The sequence below is a fragment of the Buteo buteo genome, chromosome 2 (genome assembly GCF_964188355.1).
Source record: "Buteo buteo chromosome 2, bButBut1.hap1.1, whole genome shotgun sequence".
In the NCBI taxonomy this organism is placed as follows: domain Eukaryota; kingdom Metazoa; phylum Chordata; class Aves; order Accipitriformes; family Accipitridae; genus Buteo; species Buteo buteo.
In genome coordinates, this window is record NC_134172.1 from 8,338,045 (window position 1) to 8,365,452 (window position 27,408).

Consider the following 27,408-nt stretch of genomic DNA (forward strand, 5'->3'; position numbering starts at 1 on the left):
GCGGCGGGCGGCGCATGCGCTCTGAGGGCGGCGCTGACAGGCGGCTGCATGGTGCCCGCCGCCCCTCCGCCGCCGATGCAGTGAGGCCGCGCCGGGCCGGGCCGGGGGAGCCGGCGGCGGCCTGGATGGTGGCGTAGGGCCCGCAGTGCCGGCTCCCCAGCATGGCGAGCTACCTGCCCCCCTGCGTGATAGACGGAGGCACCGGGTGAGTGCGGGGACGGGACGGGACGGGGGGGACACGGACCGGCGCTGCCAGTCCCCTTTCTGAGGAGTGTGTGTGTGTGGGGGGTGTCTCCGCCGTGCCGGCGCCCCTCAGCCGCCTCCCGCTGCCGGCGAGGGCCCTCGGCGGGGAGTCCCTTCTCCTCTCACATGTCCCGGTCTCCTCTCGGCCTGTCGCCCCTCTGGCGGAGGGTCTCCCTCCCCTGCGGGCCTCTCCGCCGCTGGGGTGGCTGCTGCCGCTGCCCACCGCCCTCCACTGAGTACCCTCCTCCTCCTCCTCCTCCTGCCCTTCCTCCCCGTCGGGTGTTTGGAGCAGGGCAGTCCTGCCGTAGCCCAACTGTGTGGCCCGGGCAGGCCCTGTGCCTCCGGGGACGGTGCGTTTCTGTGCGCCCTTTTCTGCTCTTGGGTCCGGTTTTTGTTCACGTTCTCTGACTTTGTGAACTATTGCGCGGTTAAAATGCTAAAATTGGGGATGGCTTCTTTCAAGTGACTGCCTGGAGAAAGGGGACACGTGTTTGCTTTGCCTGGGAGCTACGAGCCAGCAGTGACTGTGGTCCAGAGGCAGGTGAGGTGTGCTTGCTGGGCTGTGGCCTCTCCTTTATGCACAGTACCTGGACCGCAGTGGCCTTGCCAGATTGCATCTAGGTGTGCCTCTAGACAGCATGTACATCTTCTTGAACCTTTCCAAGTATTACCCCCGGCCAGCAATGAGACGGGAGCTGGCTGTCTTACACTGGTGGTATTTCTTTGTCATGAGGTCATCCCTTCTTCACCTTTGCCAAATCAGTGTGAGATTTGTTCTATGTTTAGCCGAACCACAAGTTTTGTAACTCTAGTCTTTGAGGACTAAAATGAATCTGAATTGCAGAGGCTGTGCTCGGGAGGCATTTCAGGAACAGGTCTCTCCTACCTGTCTGTGACTAGAGAAGACCCATTCATCATCCTGTAGACCAGTTCTGCTGTGCCTCAGGAGTGGGAGGTGTCAGAGGGAGCTGTAATGAAGGTGATATTGAATATGTGGTGTGTTTTTGCTAATATCTTTCCTTTGGCCCAACAGTTACGGACACCTCTGAGGAGGAGTGGAGACACCAGTCCATGAGTAACTAACTATTCAGCCAGTAACTTTACTTGTCAGGCTGTGTTGGTGTCACTGATTGTGTTAATTTTTTGCAATAATAGACCTTTCCTCTGCAGGGAATTTGCAGCACTATTTTCATTTCTTTAATGCTTGGAAAGTTACCTTTAAAATTTCCAAAACTGAGCCATCTTAAAAAAAACAAACCCAAACCCAAATCAACCAAACAAAAACCCCAACCTCCTAGATAACCAGAGAAAGTACTTTCCAGTGATGTGGTGTCACACTGCCTTCTCCTGAAAAAGTGTTTCATATTTTGAAATAAGTCTCTATTAAACTGTCATAAAACTTTTAGAAGTCTCTTGTCATATTTCTGTTTCTACCTTATTGTACTAGAAAGCAGCTTTGTCCCCTCAGTAGGGAATACTGGAGTCCACAGCTGGAAACTTTGGGAGTAGGATAGAGACTGGTTCCATCTGCATGTAATTCTGCCTGTGCGTTAGATACTCCTTGGTAGTTTCCCATGTTCCTTCTGTTTACTTGCTGAAGATATTTTAAATATCTGTTCTGCACAGAACTGTTGGTGTTACAAGAATGTTACTTTACAGTTTTGAAGAGTTTTTCAGGGAGAGAAATGGGAGCTCTAAGTGGATCCTTTAAAAAGGCTACAGTGTAAACTACAAAATCCAGAAAATGCATTAAATGCAATGTCTGTCTTTTGCGGGAGATGATCTTTGCTCTCAGTTTGTGGAGTGATTATAGCAGGTAGATACTTCTGATGAACAGTTGTACAAAATAAATAAGGATAGAAAATGGTTTATTATGTCCTTTCAGAGACATAATAATTTAAGTAGAATTTCTAATCTATTTAGTGCTTGCATGGAAAAACTGGTGGAGTTTGTGTGTGGGGGTGTGTATATTGGTTTGTTTCAGGAAGGGTTCAGATAGTCCCCAAATGATGTGACTTCGTATTTCCATGCCTCCAAATGATCTTAATTCATATGAGACAACATGGTGTCTCTGCTGATGGGACTTCTGCTTGGCTTTGCTGCAGGGCACTGAAACGTGGAAGACTTTTCAGCAATGAGGTTATTGAATTTGAAATAAGTTATTTTGCAGAATTCAAGAAGAAATAAGAGTCTGAACCAAAGCAGCCAGAAGAAGTAGCTTGACTCATTGATATACAGTCTCTGGAATTTTCCTCTGTGTGGGCTGAAAACCTTCTTATTGTTAGAATGAATTTATGTTGGGATACAAGCTTCAAACAATTCATTCAAATTATTCATGAAAGGGTTTTCAGATGAAAAACTAGGAAAAGTATAGCAGAAAGGAAAAGGTATATGCAGACGTGCGCTGTGGAGCATTACGTATATAAAATCCACTTTTCTACTTACATCTCTGATAGTGAATAAGGTGCTTTGTCCAGGCACTAATCTCTCTTCTTTTTGTGTAAGGGGATTTAAGAAGTCTTGGAAAAGACTCTTTTTGTTGTTGTTGTGTTGTGTGTAAGGAGCCTGGTTTAATTTACTGTTGTTTGCAGCCCTAGGCCTCAGTCCTGTAAAATGCTGGAATTTTTCAGGAAAATAAAAAAAAAAAAGCAACAGCAAGTGTATAGAAAATAGGTAGTGAGAAACATAGTGTCATAGCAGGACAGGATAACATTCCTTTTCTCTGTTGGATAGATGACTTGAACTTTCTTTGTCATAACTGTTCACTCTTTATTAATAAATTTTGCAGAAAGCGGTAATAATTTGCTCTCATCTTTTCTATTAGGACTTGCAAATGACTTGTCCTACTTCAATTTTGATGCACTACATCTTCATTTTCTTTGCATGAGGTTTTCCTCGTGATCAGTTTACACATTGCTATCTGTCTTTTTGTGGAGAAGGGCATGCTATTTTTAGTTTGTTAGGACTATCAGGCGTTTTTGGTGTTGCTGTTTTAAGTAGCTTTAAACTTTATAACTAGTTTTATTAACTGGCATTTAGCTGTGGGACATCAGAATGCTAGTAGGTGGGTGTGCGAAACAAAGATGTCTTAAAATACCTCTCCTCTTCTGTGTGTGTATTTGCAGACACTGAGGAATACTTCTATTTTGGGTGTATTTTATTGAAATCACTCCATTTTTCTTTTAGTAAAGAAAAATAACTCTGACAAAGTCTTACTGATGAGCTTATAGTTAAATACTTGATTTCTGGGAGAAGTGAGCTGGACTTGTCTTAAAACGTGAAGCTTAGGGTGTTCGTTGTTTTTGTTGCTGGGCTATTGAGATAGCTGGAACCTCAGAACATGTTACATTTTTCACTTATTATATTTCTGATGCTAAATGAGATGCTTTAGCCGAGTATTACCTCTGTTCTTCACATGTGAAACTTGTGAACAGGCATTATTGTAATTGCTGTTCTCAGTCTAAGGAGCCTGGGTTAATTAACTGGTGTTTATAATCACAGGCTTCAGTCCTGTAAAGTCCTAGAGTCTCTCGAAAAAAGCAGTGGCTCTAATGTATGCCTTATTCCTATAGTGCCTGTTGGTGCTCTTGGGTAAATTGTGGAGACATAGTAGATTTCTTCTGTTTGATATTTCCTCCTTCATCCCTTCTTTCTTCATTCCCATTCCTTCATCACATCCTCCTTCATTTCAGAAGTGCCTTTCCACATCTTCATAAAGAACCTTGTGTTGCGAGTTTCTCAGGCATATTTGTAATAATGATAATACAGTCTGTTTATGGCAGCACGGCATCACAGGTGTTCTGGCAGTAATAACTTAGTTATTTAGCATCTCAGCTGTCAGACTGTTCTCTTTACAGAGGGTATTTTTTGTTTTTTTTACAGGACTTTATTAATGCATTTTGCTGTTTTCAGTCACTTCATTTCTATCGCTTCAGAGCTTTTTTGTGGATGTAACACATTGTTTTAAAGATCTGGACCAAAAAGCAATAGAAATTGAGGAAATGCTAAAATGTTCACAGCTGGGCTTTGGTCTTCTGCATGCTTGTCCAGAGAAAAAATTGATGTCTATTATTTTGAGATAGATAAAGTAACTGCCTGAGTTTGTGATTTTTATATGCCTAAATTATGTTCTCCTGCTTTAGTAAGAATTTTCCAAAATACATCCCTGCTCTTTAAAATGGTTGAGGGTGCAGTATCTGCTTCCAGGTTTGGTCTATGTCTACATTTTGCAGTCATTTTTCTATGTTAAGTTTTTCCATTTTTTTCATGGTAGGACCTCAGAAAAGAAGGTGGTTAGGACATACCATTCCTCAGAAAAAGCTAGTGAAACTGATTTGTGTATTAACTCATCACCTGGGAAAAACAGGATGTACTAGAGAATGATCTTTATGTTTAGAAACTGCTTGTTTCAACAATATGTAATTTTCAGATTTTTTTTTTAAATGAGTAGTCCCTTCAAATCCCCTTGCATAAAATAGCTTTAGTCTATTAGATCAGTTTTCTACTAATCTTTAATGCAGTCTCCAGTATCCTATATTTTGGAGAGTTTCCAGTAGGTTCCTATCTCACTGGCAATAAATCTGTTACTTCTAATGAAATTAAGTTGGAATACTGATTATCTACACATTCCCTGCAGCTGTCTCTGTAATTTACAGATCACAAGACGTTGCATTACCATTAGTCTGCTAGGCTGTAACCCAGGAGAAACAAAACCATGTTTTAGATGCTTAAATATTCATTGGAGAAGGGACTGGAGACCAGGTAACCTCTCTAACTGTTTAAGTCCAGAGCCTTTCAGGTCAATGAATATTTAAATATCTTGTATAAAAGGGAACGGTCTCTGTAGGAGGTCCTGGAAGTGGGTCACCCAAACACTTTAATGTGCTCTTGGGTATGGCGCTGGAAGGTGGAATGTGTTCGGGTCCTGCTGGGCAGAAGAAAAATCTGGGACCAAGTCTGCCATGTCCCGAGTGAACAGGCTACTTGGTAAGAAAGGGCAACACAATTGCATTGTCTCTTTTTCTTCGCTTCCTCAGTGGTTTTGAGAGTAGTTTGAGTTTCCCTCCCATCTGGTTTTGTCAAAACAACTGAAATAGGGCTGCTTGTTCAAGTCTGTCTCTTGTTTGATCCTAAAGAGATTTTTTTTTTTGAACAGCTTTTTTTCATTTCCTTGCTTCAACATTGCACTGAGAATTTAGTTACTCTCATAGTTCTAGTATTAATCCTTCAAGGATTAATGGCATGCAAAAGAAATCTTTCCACATGTTATCTTCTGTGAGATGTGTTCTTTGAAGAGAACTATTTTTCACTGATACTGAGAAATAAACTTATCCCATAGTTTTAACAGGAGTTAATTCAGTGAGTGAAAAAATAAATTGGTAAAATATTGAGCTATATGCTTTTAGTAACTTTAAGTTATTCTAGTAGGGGGATCTGATACCTACTTGAGAGGGAAGGTTTGCAGACTGATAGCCCAAGTTGACTTTTAGAGCATGTTTTCTTTTAATACTGTGACTGGGTGTGAGTTTAGCATGTGTGTAGATGGGGGAAAAGATGGCAGACCAAACGCCTCTCAGCCAGAGTTTAGTGTAAGAAATGAGTTCTGGTTATATTGCAGGAACCTTTAATTTTACATATATATATATATGCACACACATATAAAAATTGTATAAAAAGTATGTATGCATTTTTACATGCTTAGGTATATGTGTAGATACATATATATTGACTTTGTTTTTTGTCACTAGGGCTTGAAGGGCTGTTTTCATGAGGCTTCTGCCTGATTGCCATTTCTAAGTCTTAGAACTAAGTCTCTTGAATCCAAAAATGGTTTCCTTGGTCCTCACTATGTGCATTTGAGCAAAACCCTTTTCAGAGAGACATGAAGAGGAAGTATCATGTAATGCATATTGAATGCCAGTATAACTCCTGTTGTTGCTTGTTACGTTTTAACAATATTCCCTAGGTAGGCCGCATCCTAAAAATGTGAAGAAACTATGCAATAATAATCATAAAAACAATTCTTACTAGTAATGGCCTTCTTTACAAATAAGTCTAATTTAATGTCCTGATTGTATTTTTTGAGAGCCACAGAAAGTATGCATAAATATTTTGGATTAGACTGAAAGCATATGCCTATATAATGATTAAAAATAAAACAAACCCTTGCCCCCAAAACACAGTCCTTGTCTTTTTAGCCTTGGGGAAGATGTTTTTTTTTTAACTATTATTTGAAGTCTATCAAAGCTATAGCTTTGAAGAGATATTGAAAATATAGTATTTAAATTCCAAGGTCACTGCTAATTCTGTTCTGATTTAATTCCTCTATCTAAGCAAACTGACTTTTAATGAGTGTTCTTATGCCAAATGCTCCGTAAAGGGGAACTTACTGTTTAAGCTCTTAATGAGGAAGCAACCCTCTGCTTTAGTGATGGCATAATATTGTTTGCAAATATTGACAGCAGGGTATAGACAAAGACCCTAAATTCAGTTTAGGACCTAGAATGTGACTGGTCTCATTTAAAAATATCATGGCTTTAGGTTTTCATGGTAAAAGTGGATGTGAATAATGCTGATTTCCCTCTAATCATGCTATCATTGTACTTCTGTTCCAATCTAATGAGAATATTAGAGAGACTTCGGTGTCTGCAACCATTCAATTAATTTTGTTGGGGTTTTTTTGGTTGTTGTTGTTTTGGTTTTTTTTTTTTTTTTGAAATTGCTTCTGAATTTCTTTTTCTCCTAGGAATTAAAGCTGTTTTTCATAGTCTGGGATGTTAATTCTTTCTAGTTGCTCAAGACCTGAACTAGCTTGCAGCCAGTAACACCATGCAGAGCTTTTAGGGTTTGTGTGAAAATTCCTTCTTTTTCATCTCCAAGTTATCAGTTTCTTTTTTCTCTTGATCCTTTACTTGTTCAAATAGATATTATATGTTTATTGAAAGAGACTGACAATGTTTCGTACCATCTGCTGCCCATTTCTAAAGCATTTCATCAATGCATGCTTACCTTGGTGTAGTATGTATAGATTACCACACACAGATACTATACCTGTGACAGAGTGAGTGGTTTGTGCAAGGCATGAAATAGAATTGTGTTGGGATTGCAACTAGAGTTCTGAACTGTGGTTTGTTCTTAAGACACACTATTTTTTTTCCTGTGTTTGACAATATTAAACAAATATGCAAAGTCTAATGACATCTTTGGATCATGGTAGCTTTATGAAAGGTAAGATCTGCACAGCCCTTTTTTTTACCAAAGGGTGTAATGTTGCCTGCCCGTCTTTTGTCATAGCTGGTCAATGAGATGGAGAAGCAAGAGCTGAATTTTCAGATTTCGTAGTTCAGAAAAAACACTACCAAAATTTGTAAGCTGAAGGTGTCTGAAAAATAAATAACACCTAAAATATTTACCACTTCTGAGTTTTCTTCTCAGCAGGATGACACTTAAAAGCATAACCCAGAAAATATAGATGTGGTATGCGATTGTTTGGCCTTTGCTTTAAGAAATGTAGTTAACTGAAAGGTTTTTCTTTTTCTTTACATCTAAGTCCATCTAATGACCTCGTGACCATTCTTTTTCTAGGTATACGAAACTTGGCTATGCAGGAAATACAGAACCTCAGTTCATTATCCCATCATGTGAGTAATTTTTTTGTCCTTCCAAATTCTAATATACACTGCTATCACTGAGCATTTTCATGAGTAAATGACATGCTTTCCAACTCCCAGCTCAGCCTTCATAGTCTCTTGTCCATCTGGGAAGTGATACTCATTGCGTTAGCATCTTTGGCTAGAGTGTAGCTAAACAAAACTCCTTGTTTGCAATTAGCTAGGACTGTTGCTCATTAAATCAGCTCTTGGTTGCTATGACAAAGATGAAGAGAACTCCAGTCCAATTTCCTTTTTATCTCCATTATTTTTCTGCCAGGACTCTTGAGTAGGCAGAAGGCAATTTACCTCCTGTCTACCTGACACCATAGTTACTGCCCGGATAATCTGGGGAAGGCTTCCAATCAAATTAAGTACTAAAGTGCAGGTGGTGTCTGCCTTATTTACATTGTCTGGGACTGTAGACAGTTTAATATTCAAAAAAGTTGTTCCTGTTAGAAAATGTTCTTTTTTGGGTGTGTGTTTACCAATTAAAATGTTTGTGCCCATTTAATGTGCTTTTGTTGAGCAGATTTCCTCTTCATTTTTTTTTGTATATTAGACTTGTTTAAAATGTTATACCTTTCTGGTGTTCTTGATTTTAATTGTGATCTTAATAGTTTCTCTCAAATGTTATATGTATTTATAAATACTAGCACTGACTATGTATTTACATCTATAATGGCATATATTATCTCATGGTTATCTCCATTTATGTTAAACACTGCCTTTCACTTTTTGTGAACTTTGTCAATTAACTACTTATTAATGCATCTAGACTGCCTTGTAGCTACTCACAGTAGAAGGTATAAAGGTAAGGAAATAATAAAGGTAATCGGAGGCCAAAGAGGTGGAGGGGGACATGTTCTTTAGCAGACATGGCTGCAGTACTGGTTATAGTCTTACTAGTTTAAGTATTGTACAAAATTCAAACCTAAACCACTCGTAAAGATTTAAATGTCTTATGTTAAAGAAGTGGGATAGCAGGAGTTTCCTGTGAATTTGTTATAAATCCTGTTTTATAAAACTATAAACTTGTTGGGGCTTAGATGTGTTTCCAAAATAATTGTTTGCCTGTCAGTAATTTTTGGTGCTCATAGTATTTGGCGTGTTTGTGGATGATGCCTGTCTACTCTGCATTTTTTACTACATGTTATTTAGATCCTGATTATGACCTATTAAAAGAAAACTGTATATAAATAAGATTATATTTTAGAGTACTTTATTCCATTTTTATTTATAGCTTGCCCTAGATTTTTTTTTTTTGCTGTCTCATCTTCTTGCCTATAGCAGCCATCACCTAATAATTCTAGTGATAGTTGCAGCCTGCTAATGGGAAGCATAAGTGTCTCTGAAGATTTCTCTGTAGCACTGCAAATTGATTTCTCCCCTCCCCCTTTCCTCCTTCTCACCAACTGGGATAATGACTCCAATACTTATTTCTGAAGTACATAGTTTATTTTCTTCTCCTGTGCTCTTAATTCTAGACTTGAAACTCAGAAAATCATGTTGCTTACTGGCTTAAGGAATATCTCCAGTGCAGTGCTGCACTTGCGCAGGTTTAGTGACTGCTGTAGTCTGTAACAGAATACATTTTTAAGATTTCCTCTGAGTTACTACTTACGTTAATGAGGGATGGGTGACCAGAATCCTGCGTGATGCAGTGAGAATGAACTCAGCTATATTGGCTTGTCAATAAATACTTACATAATTTCTACTTTCTGGAAACTATGCTTTCTATATGCTAATTTTCATTTCTGGAAAAGAATCCTTAAGTAAAGAAATATTCATTACTTGGTATTTAGCTGTTTTAATTTTGTTTTGATTTGTTTGGGTTTTATTCTAAGGTATTGCAATCCGAGAATCAGCCAAAGTAGGTGACCAGGCTCAAAGGAGGGTAATGAAAGGCGTTGATGATCTGGACTTTTTCATAGGAGATGAAGCCATAGATAAACCTACCTATGCTACAAAGGTAAGCATTGAGTATTTTTAAGTCATCTTTCCAAAGTTTCACATTTTTATTATATAATGTTCTAGGACTTTTTGATAGCCATTTAAAACATGCATTTGCTTCTTTTCTAAAGTATTTTTGTTGCTTTTTAAAAACTGCATGATTTGGTTCATGGCTTTACCTTTTTTTTAAACGTCTGGTTTACTAGTGTTGTCCTGTGTGGTTTTGGTGCTTGAACCCTTGTGTAAATATCCATTGATACAGTGCAGCTGTTCGTTTTCAAAATTATTAGCTATTAAAATAGCCATATTTTAATATGAATATTTAAATCCTTGCTAAAAGTGTATTCTCTTAACATGGCATATGAACTGGGTAATGTGTTGGATACTTTTGCTTCAGGGAATGTCACAATTGTTTTGTGGAGGGCTGTCTTCAATGCAGCTTTTCTGTGAATCATATTTTCCATACCGTAGTAAAGGACTTCTTTTACTTACAAAATGTTACTGGCTTATGAATTATGTGGAAAAAAATCATATTTTATACATCCTACTGTATTACTTAAATGTCAGCTGTGTTCTTAACATTGAACAAAATGTAAACATCATCCCTGCAAGAATTTTCGTTGAAAAATATATAGCCTATGTGGTCTTTATTTCTGTTTATAGATTGGAAGGCATATTGAAGCCAAGTATGATTCTCAACTTTATAAATGATAAAATTTGTACAAAAAGAGATTAAAACACAGTGCTGCAATACAGCAATAGCAGTACTAGGAATAGAGTCTGGATTCTGACTTGTAGTCCTGCAAGATGGAATCGCAATTTGAAGTACCTGGGAGCAGGAGATAACTTCAAATAGTGCTTCTAAATTAAAGTTACAATGGAAGAGATTTCATAAGGTAACCATGAGATGAGGTGTTTTCATTCTTGCAGAAGATGTAAGAGTTTGGGGACTTGTGCTGTTTGCATTTCTGGGTTTGATTATCCTTGTATGGTCTAGAGTGTTGACAAGTTTTCTTGCTTCAGTGGCCTATACGACATGGTATTGTTGAAGACTGGGACCTCATGGAGAGATTCATGGAGCAGGTCATTTTTAAATACCTACGAGCTGAACCTGAGGATCACTATTTTTTAATGGTGAGTTAATGAGACTGGGTAAGAAAATGTTTTTGTAAGAGGAAAACTAAATAATATTCCAAGCACAAGTCGCTCTGTTGGAGGATTTTTCTCTGTTTATGTTTTATTTCTTCAGCAACTGGGAGAGATGGGGGGCGGGGAGAAGGAGGAGGAAAGTAGTCTGTAAAGCTGCATTATAACTAAAGTCTGTTCATTTTGCAATGCAGGTTACAGCAGGTTGGATTTTGTTTTTGAAAAGCTTCAATCACTTTGTTTAAAGTAAATTCTGTTTGAAATTTTTTATTTTGAGTGCACTGAGAATTCTAAATGTTTGATTACCGTACCAAGCTAATCAATGCATGAACCATTAGGACTCTATTGAGGTGCTTCTTCAAAACTTTTTTTTTTTTGCCCCCCCAGACAGAGCCTCCACTGAACACACCAGAAAACAGAGAGTATCTTGCAGAAATCATGTTTGAATCATTTAACATACCAGGACTTTACATTGCTGTTCAGGTGAACAAAGTGAATATATATTTCTAAAGTACAGTATAGCTGCAGTATGTATAGTCTTCTGTATGCACGTGTCTAAAATGTTTTGAACAGTGTTTTCTGAGACTGTAAATTAGTACACTCTGCCTGCTTCTAAATACAAGCTCTTTCTCATGTAGGCAGTGTTGGCCTTAGCTGCCTCTTGGACATCACGGCAAGTTGGAGAACGTACTTTGACTGGGATTGTCATTGATAGTGGTGATGGAGTGACCCATGTAATTCCTGTGGTATGTAGCAGGATGCAATTTGAAATTATCAGTGGTTTGGACAAGTATGGGGTTTGTTTACTATAGAAGTAAATAGGAAGTGTCAACTAGAACTTAATTTTAAAATTTTTAGTGTTGCTTGGTTGTTTGAGATTTTTTTCCTCTGTTATGATTGTTTTGAAAAGTATGTATTTTATTATGTGAACTTATTTATGCAGTTAATTTAGCTGGCAGACTATAGGAAGGTCACAGTAAGGAATTGTCAGGCCATCTCTTAAAGGCTATTTCTATGTAAAACCTTGTGTTCTGTTAGTGTTATGCCTCAGTTCTGTTTAATGCTGATCATGGTTTTGGATCTCCTGTGTGCCACCAATGTCTGACAATGTCTGTCTTACAAGTGTTGTAACTTTTTTGTTGTCCTGCATTTTGATTTTTTTAATATAGCTGATAACCTGCTTTTTTTATATGATTTATTGTATTTTAGAAGTTGGTGAACTCTGCTTGTGTGGAAACAACTACAAGCTTGTATAAATGCATGTTCATATACATGGTTGATCTCATACAGCTTAATTATGTTAGGATGTTAAAAATATATTATTATCTGTGCATACTGGCATCTGTTCTGTTGATGTCATTTTGTGTATTTCTGAAGCATATAGTATGCTTGAATGATCAGTTATTTTAGAAGTGAAAATTTGATTCCCTTTAACTTTATCTTGCGTTTTGGAATTAACCTGATCCTCTCAGTATTTTGTTCATATGGGAAATACTGGGAAAAACCAGCATTTACCGTATGAAACTCTGAAAAGTGCAAAAAAAGCAAGGGAAGAAATGATGTTGGCTCAGCAATACCAGTGTTTTCAGTAAATGCATCCTGAAAAATTTCAGCAAATAGATTTCTTGTTTTTATTGTGCTTATCATTAGATAATACTTCATTTGATTTTTCTTGTCTGAGAATTGTAATAAATTTTATACTTTTTCCTATTAATTTTTCACTCTCAAACAGGACATGAGTGGCCTGTTTATATTACATTTGCTTTTCACATCATGCATAAAAGGAACCATCTGATCAGACTTGTCTTCTAATGTGTGCAAGATTTTTTTGTCTATCACTATTAGATAATAAATATCTGTTTATATGTAGTAATCAAGGCCTTTTAAATAAAAATAATATCCACTTTGCAGTGGGTTGCACATTTTTATAGTAATTTTACAGTTTCAAGATTTTACTTTTACTTAAAAATCAAAACAAAGTATTATAAAAATTAATGTTAGTTTTGCTGTTAATTATTGCTACACAGTAGTTTTTTCCCTAAGTATTTTTTCTCCTCTCCTCCTACATAGGCAGAAGGCTATGTAATTGGAAGTTGCATCAAACATATTCCTATTGCAGGTAGAGATATTACTTACTTTATTCAACAGCTCCTAAGGGAAAGAGAGGTGGGAATTCCTCCTGAACAATCTCTGGAGACAGCAAAAGCCATAAAGGTACACCCTTCTTTATCTCTTAACAAATACATAAATAAAACTCTTTGAGCTAATTTTTTTGGCTTTAACAAGTTGCCAGTGGCTGTCTTGAAAATGCAAATGTAGGCAGTGTATTGTAATTATGCAAGCTTCTGGTGGTTTATCCAATCAAGTGCGGGGGAAGGAGAAAGAGGAAGAAAATCTTCATGCTAGACTGTTTGGACTGAATATGTTCTGCAGATTAAATCAGCATTTTAAGCTTTAGATTTGTTTAAAATTTACTTTTTAATTTAATAAAAAATAAATGTATGTAATGTCAGTATGGTGATTGTGTGGGTCTGATCTTGCAATGTTAGCTTGCTATTGAACTCCTTTATCATCACAGACCTAATGGGTGTGATGTTTTCATTTTGAGAGAGACTAACCTAGATAAGTCAGTGTGCAATCTTTTTGAAACAAATAGGCCATGTGCATTGTCTTGTAGGGTTGAGTCTTCAGTAGTCATTTGGGTGAGAACATCTGTTGAACAGCCCCATCTGTAAGAATGCTCACATATTTTTGTTTTCTGATTGTGTTACACTTTAATTCAATGATGGAATAATTATTCTGGCGATTTTTAATGCACGGTATTTTTTAACAGGAGAAATACTGTTACATTTGCCCTGACATAGTGAAAGAATTTGCCAAGTACGATGGCGATCCTCGAAAATGGATCAAACAGTATACTGGCATCAATGCAATCAACAAAACCAAGTTTGTTATAGATGTCGGTTATGAAAGGTTCCTCGGACCTGAAATTTTCTTTCATCCTGAGGTAAGAATAGGGACTAGCAATATTAAGTTATAGAAACTTTACTGTGTGAGTGAAGGGGGGGAGGGGGGAGGGAAGTACCATCATTTTTGGTGCCAGTGCGCCATCACGTGGAAGTAAGATATCAGTAAGTCTCCTGACTGCAAGCAATATACAGTCTGAGATAACTTAAGCACGGAAAAACGAGAGCACAGCAGATAATTATTTTTCTAATGTCCTATGTAACATTTAAAACATCTTATTTTGTTTCTTTAAAGGCAATCTAAAATTGAGAAGAAATTGTTTGAACTTATGGATTTTATATAGTATTTTCCTTTTTTGTTTCAGCATTGGTTTAAACCAGTATGCCTTTATACTGTGTATTTGGTTATGTTGCCAATCCCTTTGGGCGCTACTCTGCATGGTAGCATTGCATTGATAATATTCTGAGTCTTGGACACTGGCTTTTGATACTGAGTCAGTTTATAAAGCATGGATGCTAATTTGGTCCTTGAGGGAAGTCCATTGAAATCTCTGTTGGTGTGGTCATAAGTAACATGTATAATTCTGAGAAACGTTACAATACTTAGTCTGTCTTGTTTTTGGTGGTCCAGTTTGAGTGAGCTTCAGGATATTGTGATGTTGCGGGAGAGGAAGGAGTCAAGTTTTGATATGTTACAGCATAGCAGAGAAGGTTCTCTCCATTCCTATGCACTCCACTGAGTTTATTGCAGGCACCCATAATCTGCAATACTATTAAAAAATTTATTGAGATCCACATTAACGCTGGTGAAGTTTCCCTTTGTCTACCCTCCTCCTATCAGAAGAATATTAAAAAACCTCATTCTCTCACCTTTTGTCTAAATTCCAGCCTTAATCTCTTTGTGGTAGGTTTGTAGCCATCTGATCTTGTGCCAACATTAAACCTCTGGGCTAAATAGTTTGTCCTCCCTGCTGTTTACCCATGTGATCTTACAGAGAGGCATTGAATCCCATGTCAGACGTCATTTTAATAGCTCCTCTTTGCATAGTCCCTTCAAAGACTGTTAGGAATAGGATATAAAGGACTAATTTCCATTTTCTTCATTTCTTGATAGTTTCTTGGCTCTGTATTGAAAAAAAAACTGAACTGACTTTCTAGACAAGAAAAACACACTAGATGATACGTACTGCATCCAAAGAGAATTTCTCGCTGGACTTCATTAACTCCTCACTTCAAAGGGTATCAAGTTAGCTAGGTAAAAGCTGCCTTTGGTAAAGCTGTCTTGTAATCTTTTCCTATTTTCAGTTCACAAAATTTGTTCTGAAGTCTTTAATACTCTCGAAGTTAGGCTTTGGGGTTTGTAGTTATCCAGATTATTTCTCCACTTTTTAAGTTAGGTATTTTACTTGCTATTCTTCAACCATATGGTGTTTGCTAGCAGACTGCAATTTCACATGTCAGTTCTCTTGTCCCCGTTCTGGGAGCATGTTATACTCTGCTTTGGATGCCATAATTCTCATTTCTACTTATTCCTTTTGCCCTGCTGTTTTATCAATGTCTTTATGGAGAGCTTGGGAGAAGTTTTCAGGCTGTGGTTCATTCAGATGAGAACTCTCCATGTGAAGCAACACCGCTTCTTTCTTCTCTTTTAATTTATGTGGCTTCATGTTTCAGCTTCTTGCATGATTAATTCTTACTATAGAAATTAGCTTGAATTCTTGGGGATTTTTCACATCATTCTTCTGGCTCCTCATCTCCAAGCCAACTTCCTTTGCTAATTTCTCTTTCAGTTCAACATATACTTGCTGTGTTTTGGCTTTTGTTATTCATCCATTTAGATACTTCATCTTGTTTAGGATGTAAATCCCAAATAGTTTTTATAACTTTGGGAAAGTTTTAAAGTTATATAATAATATATCTGTAATAATATATTATTATGTATTGATAATTCATTTAATTTCTCAAAGTTTAACCTCTGAAAGGGCAAAACCTAGGCTATGAACTGTTCTTAAAATTTAACATGAGCTTTAAAATAAAGTGGAAAACTGCCACTAGTCCAAGAATGTTTTCTAGCACTAGCATCTCTGACTCTCGAGTATTTATAAATGCAGAAATATACATTAGGACTGTATTGATGTTTGCATTGATGGGGACTTCCACTCAAGGCCTTAGAGTATTTATACCTTTTTTGACTATTAGAGATTTTGTGTGCTTGGAAAAATTCTGACTTTTGGGTGGGAATTTAACATAAGTATTTTAGTAGTGTTGAAAATTTTTATGGGGGAACATTTTGATTTGCACAGTGATGTTTTCGATTTCACTTAAAAGGAAAGACAGGACCACGTTGCACAGTAACAGTATGTTTAATATTGCAGGAGAACTCAAACTTTTGTCACCTGCAATAGTAGGTCCATGGTGCATAAATTGTAAACAGTGAATTTATGACCAAGGAAGAGAATCTGAATTTTTCAGCAGTAAAAGGAATTCTCGTTTCCCTTTTACAGAAGTGGGTTTGTTATAATGTAGAATTAGTGGTGAGCGGGAGTAATACTGACTTTGATTCCCACCTGCCCCCTTCAAAAAGTGCTATTGCAAAATCTGTCCACAGTCTCACTTCTGCCTTTTTGGTTTTCCATTCTTGGGATGAAAAATCTAATGCCTATTTTATTTCATTTTAGTTTGCTAATCCTGATTTTATGGAATCCATTTCGGATGTAGTTGATGAAGTTATACAGAACTGTCCCATTGATGTCCGGCGTCCATTATATAAGGTATGGTCTTTCTGTTGTAAGATTAACTTAATTTATTTGAAGACTGAATAGCAACATCATCATCACCACGAAGCATATACATAGCTACCACTTCCCCCACTATGAGAACTGTGATAAAGTTCAAGTTAAACAAAGTTCTACTTCTGAATGAAGAGTACTTGATGTTTGCTGCTTTTTCTTTTTGAAGGAAGGGTTATCTGTAACAGTGGCTTGATACAGAGGTAAGTATTGTCCCTGAAGAGCTGAGGCAGAGGGATGTTATTTGTATCTGACATTTGTAATGTGAATTCTTGTGCACGAAGGTCTTTGGCTTTTGCTCATTTTAAGGGTTACGTCATGGTCTTGCGCCTCTCACTCCCTTCCGCCCCCTGCTTTATTAAGCAGTGGTTTTAAATACGTGTATTTTTTTCATAGTCTTGACTTGTATTTGCCCACTGTCTGTAGTTTTAGCCATGTATTGAACCCAGTATTAAAGTACATGAAGACTTAAAATCTTCTAGGAGACAATAATTAGGCCTTTTTAAACTTGCCCAGGGTGTAGTCCAGAAAGTATTTTCAGTTACTGGTTCCTTAAGAAATGAAAAGGAAGGTACTGACAGGCATAGCCTATGGCAATCTCTCTGTATTGACAACACATCCTACGCTTCCTGGTTGTTTTCTGCTTGTGCAGCAGCAGTGCCCTTTTGGAAATAACAGCATGAAGTAATAGCGTGGAGAGGTTTGCTTGCTCATGTAAAAGGTGGTAGTTTTCCTCACCTATTAGAATGAGCATTAAGTTCCAACTAAGTAGTATCTCAGGGTAATTCGTAACTATTAAAATTTTGCAGTCTGTTTTACTTGTCTAGTAAACATACTCTGTAATCTAGAACGAGACATAGTGCTTCAGAGCAAATCTGTGGAGCAGGTTAAAACAGGAAGTTAAACTACTTAAGCTCATATGTGGAGTGAATTTTGCAGTAGATGTCTTCAATGGCTTCAGGCTTAGATATGTTGCAGAGGTTTTAGGAAACTCTTAGTGTCTGGTTGTGCTTAGGGTCTTTGCTTTTTTCCTGAAAGACCAAAGCTGCCATAGAGCAATAGCTTCATTGCTTGGTAGGGTAGGGATTAGTACTGACTTCTGGAAAGTAGTATTTAAAAATTGAGGTTAAGTTACTCTTTCCTCACCATAATCAGCAGGCAAATAACTTTCCCTTGGCTTGCCACTGGTGGAGACTTTGTTTTTCCATTTTCTGTTTTTCATTATACTTGCTTAATTAAAGCAATGTTACACAATTACCTGTTGAATGTAATGATAGATGTCAGTAGTTATTAATGCGAATGCTTGTTATCTTCTTTAAGCAATGTCACTGCAAAGGGACAAGCATCTCTGTTCTTGCTGTTTAAAATGGTGTATGGGTTGAGAAATCCACTCATGCTTTCTCTTAGTTTCTGTGGTTTATCAATTTCACTTGCCCACAGTGCTGCGTGGTGGCCAGCCAGGGCCCTGTGCTTTGGAGCTGGGTTTCCATCAAATGTATTTGGATTCTTCCTCAGTGTTTATGCAGAAAATACCTGCAAGTACCCTTCTTACAGGTTATATGTGGTATGTAGCCTTTGAAGCATTGTTTCACACCCATCTTTTGATGTCCTATGGTATTTATCTCCGTTTTTTTTTTGTTGGTTTTTTTTTTGTTTCATTGCCAGTATCCCTGTTTCCCAATCTCATCAACATATCTCTTATGAGGCCAGTTATTTTACCTTATGTTGATGTTTGGACTAGCAGGACCTTCATAAGACTGACTTCTTCAGCCAGATCCCATAGCCTGTAGCTGTTCAATACCAAGCACGAACGTTCTTTCACACATGATGAAACCTTTTTAATTGTATAATGGTTGTCAGCGATGCACTCTTTTAATTCCCGTGATTACGCCATCTTAATGTGATTGCTTGGAAGAATTGATTTATATTCTTACTCTGTGTCTCTCTGTGTCTCTAACACAGAGTTCAGAGTTCTGGATTGCTTGGGATGAGCTGCTCTCTACTAAAATGGAAGAAGATGGGTAGGCTGCTGGGTTTGGAACCAGGGGATTTGCATCAAAATTTGAAGACATAAGGTGGATTTTTTTTTTTTTAAAAACAAACACAAATCTTCAGAAAGCAGAATGAAATATAAGTGAGTGGTCAGGTGAAGTGATAGAGGAGTAATTTTGAATCTTACCTTATGGCTGAAATAATCTGGCATCACTGCTATGTTGATTATTCCTGTGTGTTGAATTCCACTGAAAAATGACCCATTCTGCATGCAGCTAGAAATGCGATTGTGCTTTTGTGGGACTCGGTGAGGCATTGCATCACCCTTGGCATTCTTTGGAAGGAAAGACGTATAGTTTCTCTAGTTCTATTTATTTGAGAATTCTTCAGCTTCCTTTTTTCTTAAAACATTGTTTCACAGCCTTTCCTTATACTTAACTCATATTTACATAAATATATAGTATAACTGTTATCACAGAAATGCAGAGAAATTAGAGGGAGAGAGCAGTATCATGATGGGGATTGTGGTCCGCATAAAAATATGGTCCTTCCCCCAGCTTTCAGGTTACTATGAGCATACTACTAAATGCAGCGTAACATGCACACCCAGCTTGCATCAGTGGGAAACATCTGCTCTGTGGTATAGCCACAACAGATGCTAGTGTTGGTTGTTTTCAATACTAGTTGCTATTTAAAAGTCTCTTTTCAACCTGGAAATGTGCTGAAACTTGTCCTAATGCTTGTCAGTTAAGGCATGAGTTTTGGCACTTAGTGTCAGAAAAAGAGCAGCTGAATTTAACTGTTGCCTAGTGAATATATTTATAATAACTTTAAAGGTGTACAGAGGGTTTTCAGAAGTTCTAAAAACTGCTTGATATTCTAATAAATGATGTTTTTTGTTGGTAACAGGTTCAGAAACTGTTACTCTTACTCTACACTAAATTCATCTTCTTTTTTCCTCATCCAGAGTTTCTCCGCAGATACTACCCGAGTTTAGATGGTAATAGGAGATAAGAACAGTATTGACAGTTCTGAGGGCTGTGCCTTCTCCAGTAGAAAGGATGTAAGTGTAGGGTCATTGGCTGTCCCAACAATTGATTTCTTCTAACTTTGCTGTGGTTTTGGCACAAATACAGGGATAAAAGAATTTGAGATGTGACATCTGAAACTAGGTAAATTCTGTCAGAAATATCTCTGAAAGATCCTAGCCAAGCATGTTTAAATATTCATGATTCGAGTCATAATGGATTGAGCGGTAACATCCTTGACCTTAAACTTTTAAGCTAGCTTCTCAAGCTGAAAATATTTGCATGAGGTAGGGACTGTAGTGTATTGGCAGGTGTGGTGTTCTATTGTAGATGAATCATCCAGGTTTTTGGTGGAAACGCAGGTGCATGGCGACAGGATTTTAACGATATTGGCTTTTTTCCTTGGAGGAGGTGACTTTTTGGCTGGGTGTGCAGCTATTGTGGACACTAGTGAACTTGAGCTTGCCGATACAATTAAGATTTGGACTACACTTGTATCAGCGTTCTCTCGGAAGGTTAAACTGTTGCCTGCCCAGCTCATAACGAACCATCCTCAAAGCCCGGAGAGATCTGGGGTGCGGGAGGCTAAAAAGGGTGGTAAAAAATCCCCCTGACATCGCTTCTACCTTGAATCGCTGGTGAACGCGTTGGGTGAAAACAGCTTCACAGGCGCTGCGTGGGGTGTAGATGGCGCTGTCAGACTGCTGTGCAGCCTCCGGCTGGAAGGAAGGCAGGCTGGGATGGTGCCCAGCTTGTTTGCTCTATCAGCCCTGTTCTTGCCTTTCCTCTCCGAAATTGTAGGTATCCTCAAGCAGGAGGCCGGGTGGGGGTCAACTGACTTTTGCTTATCTGTGCTTCGGCAAAATGATAGCGTTTGCTGCTAATTACGAAGTGCAGAGTGGGGAGGCTCTGTGGGTGAGGTGTGGCTGGAGAGACTGCCGGGCTGTTAGATCTGCATTATATTGGCACCGATGATGAGACGTGGGAAAGGAAGGGTATTCCTGCTACCTCAAGTGGAAGCCCCAAGTGATTAATGCTGTTAGTGTAGCAGAGGAGTACTGAGTAGAAGCCCTGTTTATTCTTATCGCAGCTGTAATTAAATTTAGAACATTACCCGTGCTAGCTGGTTTAACGTAGCTCAGTACATCTGCAGTATTTTGTGGTTACTTTTGTGTCTGAGTGCAGGCATATTTCTGCAGAATAGCATGACCATAAGTCACGCTGAAATCTTTCGCTATTACTCGAATTGTTAAATGAACATTGAAAATCATGATTTTAAAGAAACAGAAACTGTTTCTTCATCATTAAAAGTCAAACTTATTTTAAAAAATAGTGTTTCTCGCAATACATTTACTTCTTTGTAATATATTTGTTGTTTGATATGTATAAAATTTCTCCTTATACTTTCCATGCAATATTGGCAAATATTGCCCTGTTATAACTAAATTAAGAGGCATGTAGCTTAATTGATTTACTTGCTCATGAAGTGCTTGGCTTCAGCTTGTGAACCTTCCAGTTTTTACCTATAATAATTTTTATTAATAGTCATATATTGCTTTCATTACATGTCTCCAACGTGGTTGTATCATGTTGAACAACTTTAATTTGGAATTAAATATCATTTGGAAAGAAGAGAAACTGGGATGTGTTGTTGAAGTTCGTATTTACCAGAAAAGCAGTGGATACTTGTCAGTTTGGTGCTGCAAAGTCTGAAGTGTCCAGCTGGGAGTGCGCTTATACCATGTTACAAGGTGCAGTGTAAAGATGCATGAACCAGTTCAGCACCTTGTGTATGGTAGCGTTGAGTTCTGCAGAAGCTAATTTAACTTTTTTGATTTTTTTTTTATGTAAAGTTTTATTTAGATAGAGATTTATGTTACAGTAACTGAGTTGTTTTGTTAGGTAGCTTCATACCTCTGCAGCATTACACTGTACAGGCATAATATCAGAAATGGTATGGAGAGAAATTCAATATCCTACAGCTCATAAGAAAAGCAAAGGGTATGGATGAGAAGTGAGCAATTTCTTGCCAGCCCTCTGAGATGATTGGTGTTCAGAGTCTGGTTTCCTCCCAGAAATGGCCTACTTTCATTATTTACTTGTTGTGCTTAGCTTTTTCAGGTGTGTGGAAGGCCTTCATCCCTCTCTTCTAAGGGAATACATTCTTTTGAAACAACTTTCAACCATTTAGCTATAAAAGTAAAAATCAGCTGGAGCTTCTTTCTGTGAGATGGTATGATAATTGGTGTTAGCTGTGAAACCTGTGGTCTGCTTAGAGCTGCTAAACCAGCTGAAGTGTGTTTGAGCAGAGTAACATCAGAAGAAGCCTTGTTTAAAGGAATCAGCTGGAAACAGATACTTAAATCCTAACTTCCTTGATGTCTTTTTCTGGGAGGCCAGAGAATTCCCAGGTGGGCTGAAATCCCAAATATCACTAGTAAGCTTTCTCCACAGATGTATTTAGCATGCTTCATTGTTATGTTTTTTGTTAAGTAGTTACTGGAGTTACTGTGTTGTGTTATGCTCAGTTATGCTGGAGAAGGTATTTGCTGTGGGGGGTGGTTTCTTGGTTCTTTTTTGGTTTTGTGTGTGGGTGGTTTAGTTCCCCCCCTGCCACCCCCCAGTCTGACAGTCTTTTCCCACTTTCACTGGGTTCTTTGTAAGTGGTGGGTGTGCTGTTTGAGGGGTGGGGAATGTGTATGGATTCTGCTTTCATTGTGAGTGAGGACTACCTGGCTTCTTGCCTCTTTGCAGAAGACTCACCTGCTGAGTTGTGATAACTTACTGAAGCCCATACATGAGCAGTCTTCTGCTAAAGAGTTAGCACAGATTTGGCCCAGTGCTGTCAAGAAGTGCAGGGAGCAGGGGAACTCTAACTGTATAATAAACCATCTTTTAATGGCAGTTGGTGTCACCTAGTTATTTATATCCAAAATTCTGCTTGGCCTGGCTTGTCCACATATGTGGTAATGAGATGACTCACCTTTTCAACAAGTATACCCTAGTGCTTCTGTTCTCCTTGACCAGTATTACCGTTAAACTTCTTTCAGTGTGTAGAAGTACTTGAATAATCATAATGTGAGCAAGGTGTAACCTCTTAGCTTCTAACCCTGGAATGATAAGAGATCCTCCCAATGTTACTGCTAACTCTGTAGTTGGATAAGTTGGTCTCAGATGTATTCAAACAACTATTCTCAGGTGTATTCTGAAATCTATTTTTAGTGGTAGCATTGTCCACTTTATGGAGTATACTTGAAGTTTAATTTGCTTTGAATAGAATTATTGCTTTCACAGTCTTCTCCAACTTCATTATCTCCAGGTAATATTTTCTGATGGCATCTTTTTAATTGCTATTTCATCACTCAGGTTGGTGGTTGCCTTTTTTTTTTTTTTTTCCCCTCATTAGCAATTTTGTTTTCCCATGTGGAGTGCGTGACTACTTTGAGGTGGGGGAAGAGATGGGGGGGAGCAGGGGGAATCTCCCTCCAGCTTTAATTTTAGGACCAACTGTGGTTTCTGGCTCCTGCTTATGCATATGGCTCTTTTCCTTTTCTCTGTCATCCTCTGTCTTTTGGGAGATGTTTCAGTAATGTTGTGGGGATGCGTGCTTTTCTTTTAAGTACACCTACCTTGTTATGCACTCTTTTATACTGTAGGTAATCTGAAGCTGTGAAGAAATGAGTTTTTCGTACTGTAATGGTTTTTATGATGTGTAGAGATTTTTTTTTTTGTCATGAATAAACAAACAGCTTTCTTCTCACTTTACAAGTTACAAACAAGGTTTTCCTTGTTATCTGTTGCTTAAAATATAAGCAGTTACTTCTGCACCCTGCAAGTGTGAACGCTTATTATGCCTGTCTTTGACTCTTCAGGTCTGTGTGCAGGCTTCCTGGCTGAAAACAGTGGTTCAGGGATTCTTTCATTGCATGCACAGTCTTGGTCTGCAGTGTCAAAAACTGTTACTGAGATACAATACTTTGACCTGTGTATAATGAACTCGTGATCTCAGTTGAGTTCCTTGTGGGCGTGTGTCTAAGGCATGTAAGTGGTTTTAGTAAGCACTAATTGCCACTTTGGTTTGCAGTTACAGCAGTGTGCAGGGGCATGCATGCAGTTTTGTCACATAGAGTTAATTTTTCTGATTATGAAATGCACTTTTGTTGCCACCAGTGTTGTGTTCCACGGTTCCTGTTTTGAATCCCCCCACCTTTAAAATGACTTCTGTGTTAGTCTATGACCCTGCAACATTATCAGAATTAAGGCTGTGACATTTTAAAACCCCTATTCAAAATCCAAGTACAAGTCCAGGCTTAGAGGCTTTTGGTTCTGCTCTGAAAACTAAGTAATACCAGGCAAGCAGGTGTAGACAAGAAAGTGAAAGGCATTATACCTTTCCCTGTACTGCAGTCCTCTTTGGAGATATCATACCTTTTTGAAGAATTATTGGACTTGCTTGTTGCTATTTTTAGGAGTCTAACTCTTTACAATAAAAAAATTGAGTTCCAGATAACTTTACAGCTTCTGGAAAGATACTAACAGTAATGTAACAAAGCTAGAGCCTTATTTGGCATTGGGGCTAAATGTGCTTACTGTGAGCATCCCTGCGAAACTTTTTGTTGTAGTGACTTATTTCTGCTGCTCTGCACATGTAGGGTACTAGGTCAGCATTTTAATGGAATCCTTCTCTTTTGTAATAACATATTCTACGTAAAATTCTTCTTCAAAGGGGAAAAAAGTAAGTAGGGGACCATGGACCTCCTATGGAAATTGAGTAATGCTTAAGGTGTTCTGTGTAGCTTGTCAGCTTCCTAATGATGTTAGGATCCAAATAGTCACCTCTGCAGTGTTGGCTTTTGGGAAACTCGCTTGAAGATGGATTTAAAGAATGTGTCTTTTTATTTTCTGCACAGAATGTGGTCCTTTCGGGAGGGTCCACAATGTTCAGGGACTTTGGACGGCGACTGCAAAGGGATTTGAAAAGAGTAGTGGATGCGAGATTGCGACTTAGTGAGGAACTCAGTGGTGGTCGGATAAAAGTAAGTAAGAATTTCAAGTGCATTAATTACAGGAGTAGTGATAGAAATAAAGTTCAGAATTTTCACCTTACTAGTGAAAATGCAGTGTTGTCAAATGAGTAGTATTTTAGTGGTAATGTGTTGTTAAACATGTTGGTAGCCTTGTAATGTATGACATGTCTTTACATGAATCTTAAAGTTACTGTGAGCAGCCTCTAAGGGCATTTCTGGTTTCCCTTCTAGGAGACATGTGATCTTAGCAGGAGGCAAGAGGGATTTAACAGTTGTGTCCTTCAGCATACTAATCATGAAGAGTTTTATGACTTGGTCTCCTAGGGAGCATGACAGACTGAGTAATAAGTCTGAGATAGTGATGTGAATGAAGGGGTGAAGATGTCTGGGTCTGAGCATTTTCAGTTTGTAAGGATCTTGCCAGAAAATGTAAACCAACTAAATACAGACTGTTTTTTCGTAGCCCAAACCAGTTGAAGTTCAAGTGATAACACATCACATGCAGCGTTACGCAGTTTGGTTTGGTGGTTCCATGCTGGCTTCAACAGTAAGTCTTTATCAAAATTGTTCTGAATTTTTTTTTATTGTATATTGTTTTCTGGCTATATTTGACCTGAGTACTAAGTTTTAAACCTTTTCATTGTGACAGCCTAAACTGTGTCACATTCTGGAATCCTTACCCAACTTTTATCTCAGGACAACTTGTACAGGGCAAGTGGGAGCTTTACTTGAGTAGGGATATCATGATTTGACATAATTCTGAAGTATTTCTTGTATGATAGTTGCAATATAGTGCCTTCAAGAATAAAGTCAGCACTAGAGGTTAGTTAGGACTTCAGGGATATAGGATCCAAATTAATGGTCTTAAACCTGAGAGAGAAGCAAATATGGGAGCAATTCCTGTCTCCGAAGTGGGGTTTCTTATTGCTGTGTTTAAAAGCAGTCTTCTGTCCAGAAAAACTTTTTTTGATTAATTATATTCATATCCTAATATTTCTAGTTTTATTCTATTTCAAAAATGTAGTGCCATGTCATAAGTGCAATCTGCAAGAATGTTAAGTTGTTAATTTATTTGTTGTTTTTTTCTACTTGATACATTCTTATGCTTTTGAGGGAATTTGTTTTATATTTTCATAGCCAGAGTTTTTCCAAGTATGTCACACCAAGAAAGACTATGAAGAGTATGGCCCTAGTATTTGTCGTCATAATCCTGTTTTTGGAGTCATGTCATAATGCTCGTCTAATGGAAACAAGATCTCTGATATCTTGCTGGTGAAGAAGTTCATGTAAAGCAGAGGAAGGCAGCAAATACTGTAAATACTGAAGCAAGATGTGGTTATCTCTTGGAAGCATTTGGATCACCACCGTGCACTAAAGCACAACTTACAGCCCCAAGTCATTTCAGTAAAAGCCATTTCTCTGCTGACTACTTTAAAGCCTATCCTTCTTTCTTCCTAAATGTGAGGTAATTGAAAATAGGTAAGTCTCGGTTTAGGAGGTTGTGCAAATACTACTGAAACTGAATCTAGAAGAATAAGGCAGTGTTTTACTGCTTGTGGAAAGGTTTAAACCTTTCCCACTTGTGCCCTGATTCTGCAATCAAATCTTTAGCAATGGAGCACTAAATACCACATTGCCTTCAGGGGAGTTGGAATGGATGCAGGTACCTGCCCAAAAGGATTAGATTGCAGGATTGGGACTGTACTTTGTAAATGTAGGTTTTTCATATCATTTTGTATTTTATGATATTGGTAGGGTGAATTGATGACTAGTTCTAAGCACGAACAGCTATCAATGTCATGGAGTGATGTTACGCATTTCCAGGTGTGAGGCATGTATTGGAGTTGTGCTGGTATTTCTGGGGGGGTGGGGAAGCCGTGTATGCTAGAAACTGATTTGTTCTTGTTTGGATGACACAAACTAAGTGATTTACAGTATTGTATGAAGTTTATTATAGCCACTGTTACTTTGTTTTGAATTTTCTGAAACTGTTTTATAGAAGATGATGTTTTGTTTTGATGTTGGTGAGTGGTGGATGACACATGGGCCTTGCACCAGTGAAATAAAAGCTGTTAACATCTTTATGAATGTTTGTGGTAGTCCTGATTTACATGCTCCTCCACTTTATCTCACAAGGATAGCTTTCCATTTATATGTCAATGTACGTGGAATCATCGTAACACTGAAGCTGGAAGGGACCTCTGAAGATTTCTGGTCCAGACCCTTGCTTAGTGCAGGGCTCACTTCAAAGTCAGATTTGGTAGCTGAGGGCCAGTCAAGTTTCTGTGGATGGAGGTTCCTTAATGTCTCTGGCAACCTGTTCCAGGGCTTAACTATCCTATTATGGGTACATGTTCTTGTGTTATATATACAGTGTTTGTTCTTCCAATGTTTATATCTACATAGAGGAGGAAATCCTGCTTTGTGCTGATACTTATCTGATCTCTGTCAGCAGAGGTTTTGTAACAGTTGGTGTAGCCCAGTAAGAATTTTGTAAGGCACATCAGTTTGGTTTTAACTGGCATGGAGGGATTGAGACGAAGCAGTTATTTGTTCAGCTTAAATTAGAAATGGACAAAGTGGGACTCCATGATTCAAGCCTGGTTCTGAATGCT

At 38.3% G+C, this 27,408-nt stretch overlaps 1 protein-coding gene across 2 annotated transcripts; it reads left to right on the forward strand.

Moving 5' to 3' along the window:
- ACTR3B (actin related protein 3B) lies at positions 1 to 26,877 on the forward strand. Of its 2 annotated transcripts, none has more exons than XM_075045271.1 (12): positions 1 to 205; positions 7,828 to 7,883; positions 9,740 to 9,864; positions 10,869 to 10,979; positions 11,379 to 11,474; positions 11,630 to 11,737; positions 13,062 to 13,205; positions 13,825 to 13,998; positions 16,636 to 16,728; positions 24,677 to 24,802; positions 25,257 to 25,340; positions 25,935 to 26,877. In XM_075045271.1, exons 1-12 carry the CDS (start codon positions 162 to 164, stop codon positions 26,067 to 26,069), a joined length of 1,296 nt encoding a protein of 431 aa, XP_074901372.1. In that variant the 5' UTR covers positions 1 to 161; the 3' UTR covers positions 26,070 to 26,877. The 2 variants fall into 2 exon arrangements, with proteins under 2 accessions (XP_074901372.1, XP_074901366.1); XM_075045265.1 differs by having other exon boundaries at positions 2 to 205; positions 25,931 to 26,877.
- Positions 26,878 to 27,408: the final 531 nt, after the last annotated feature.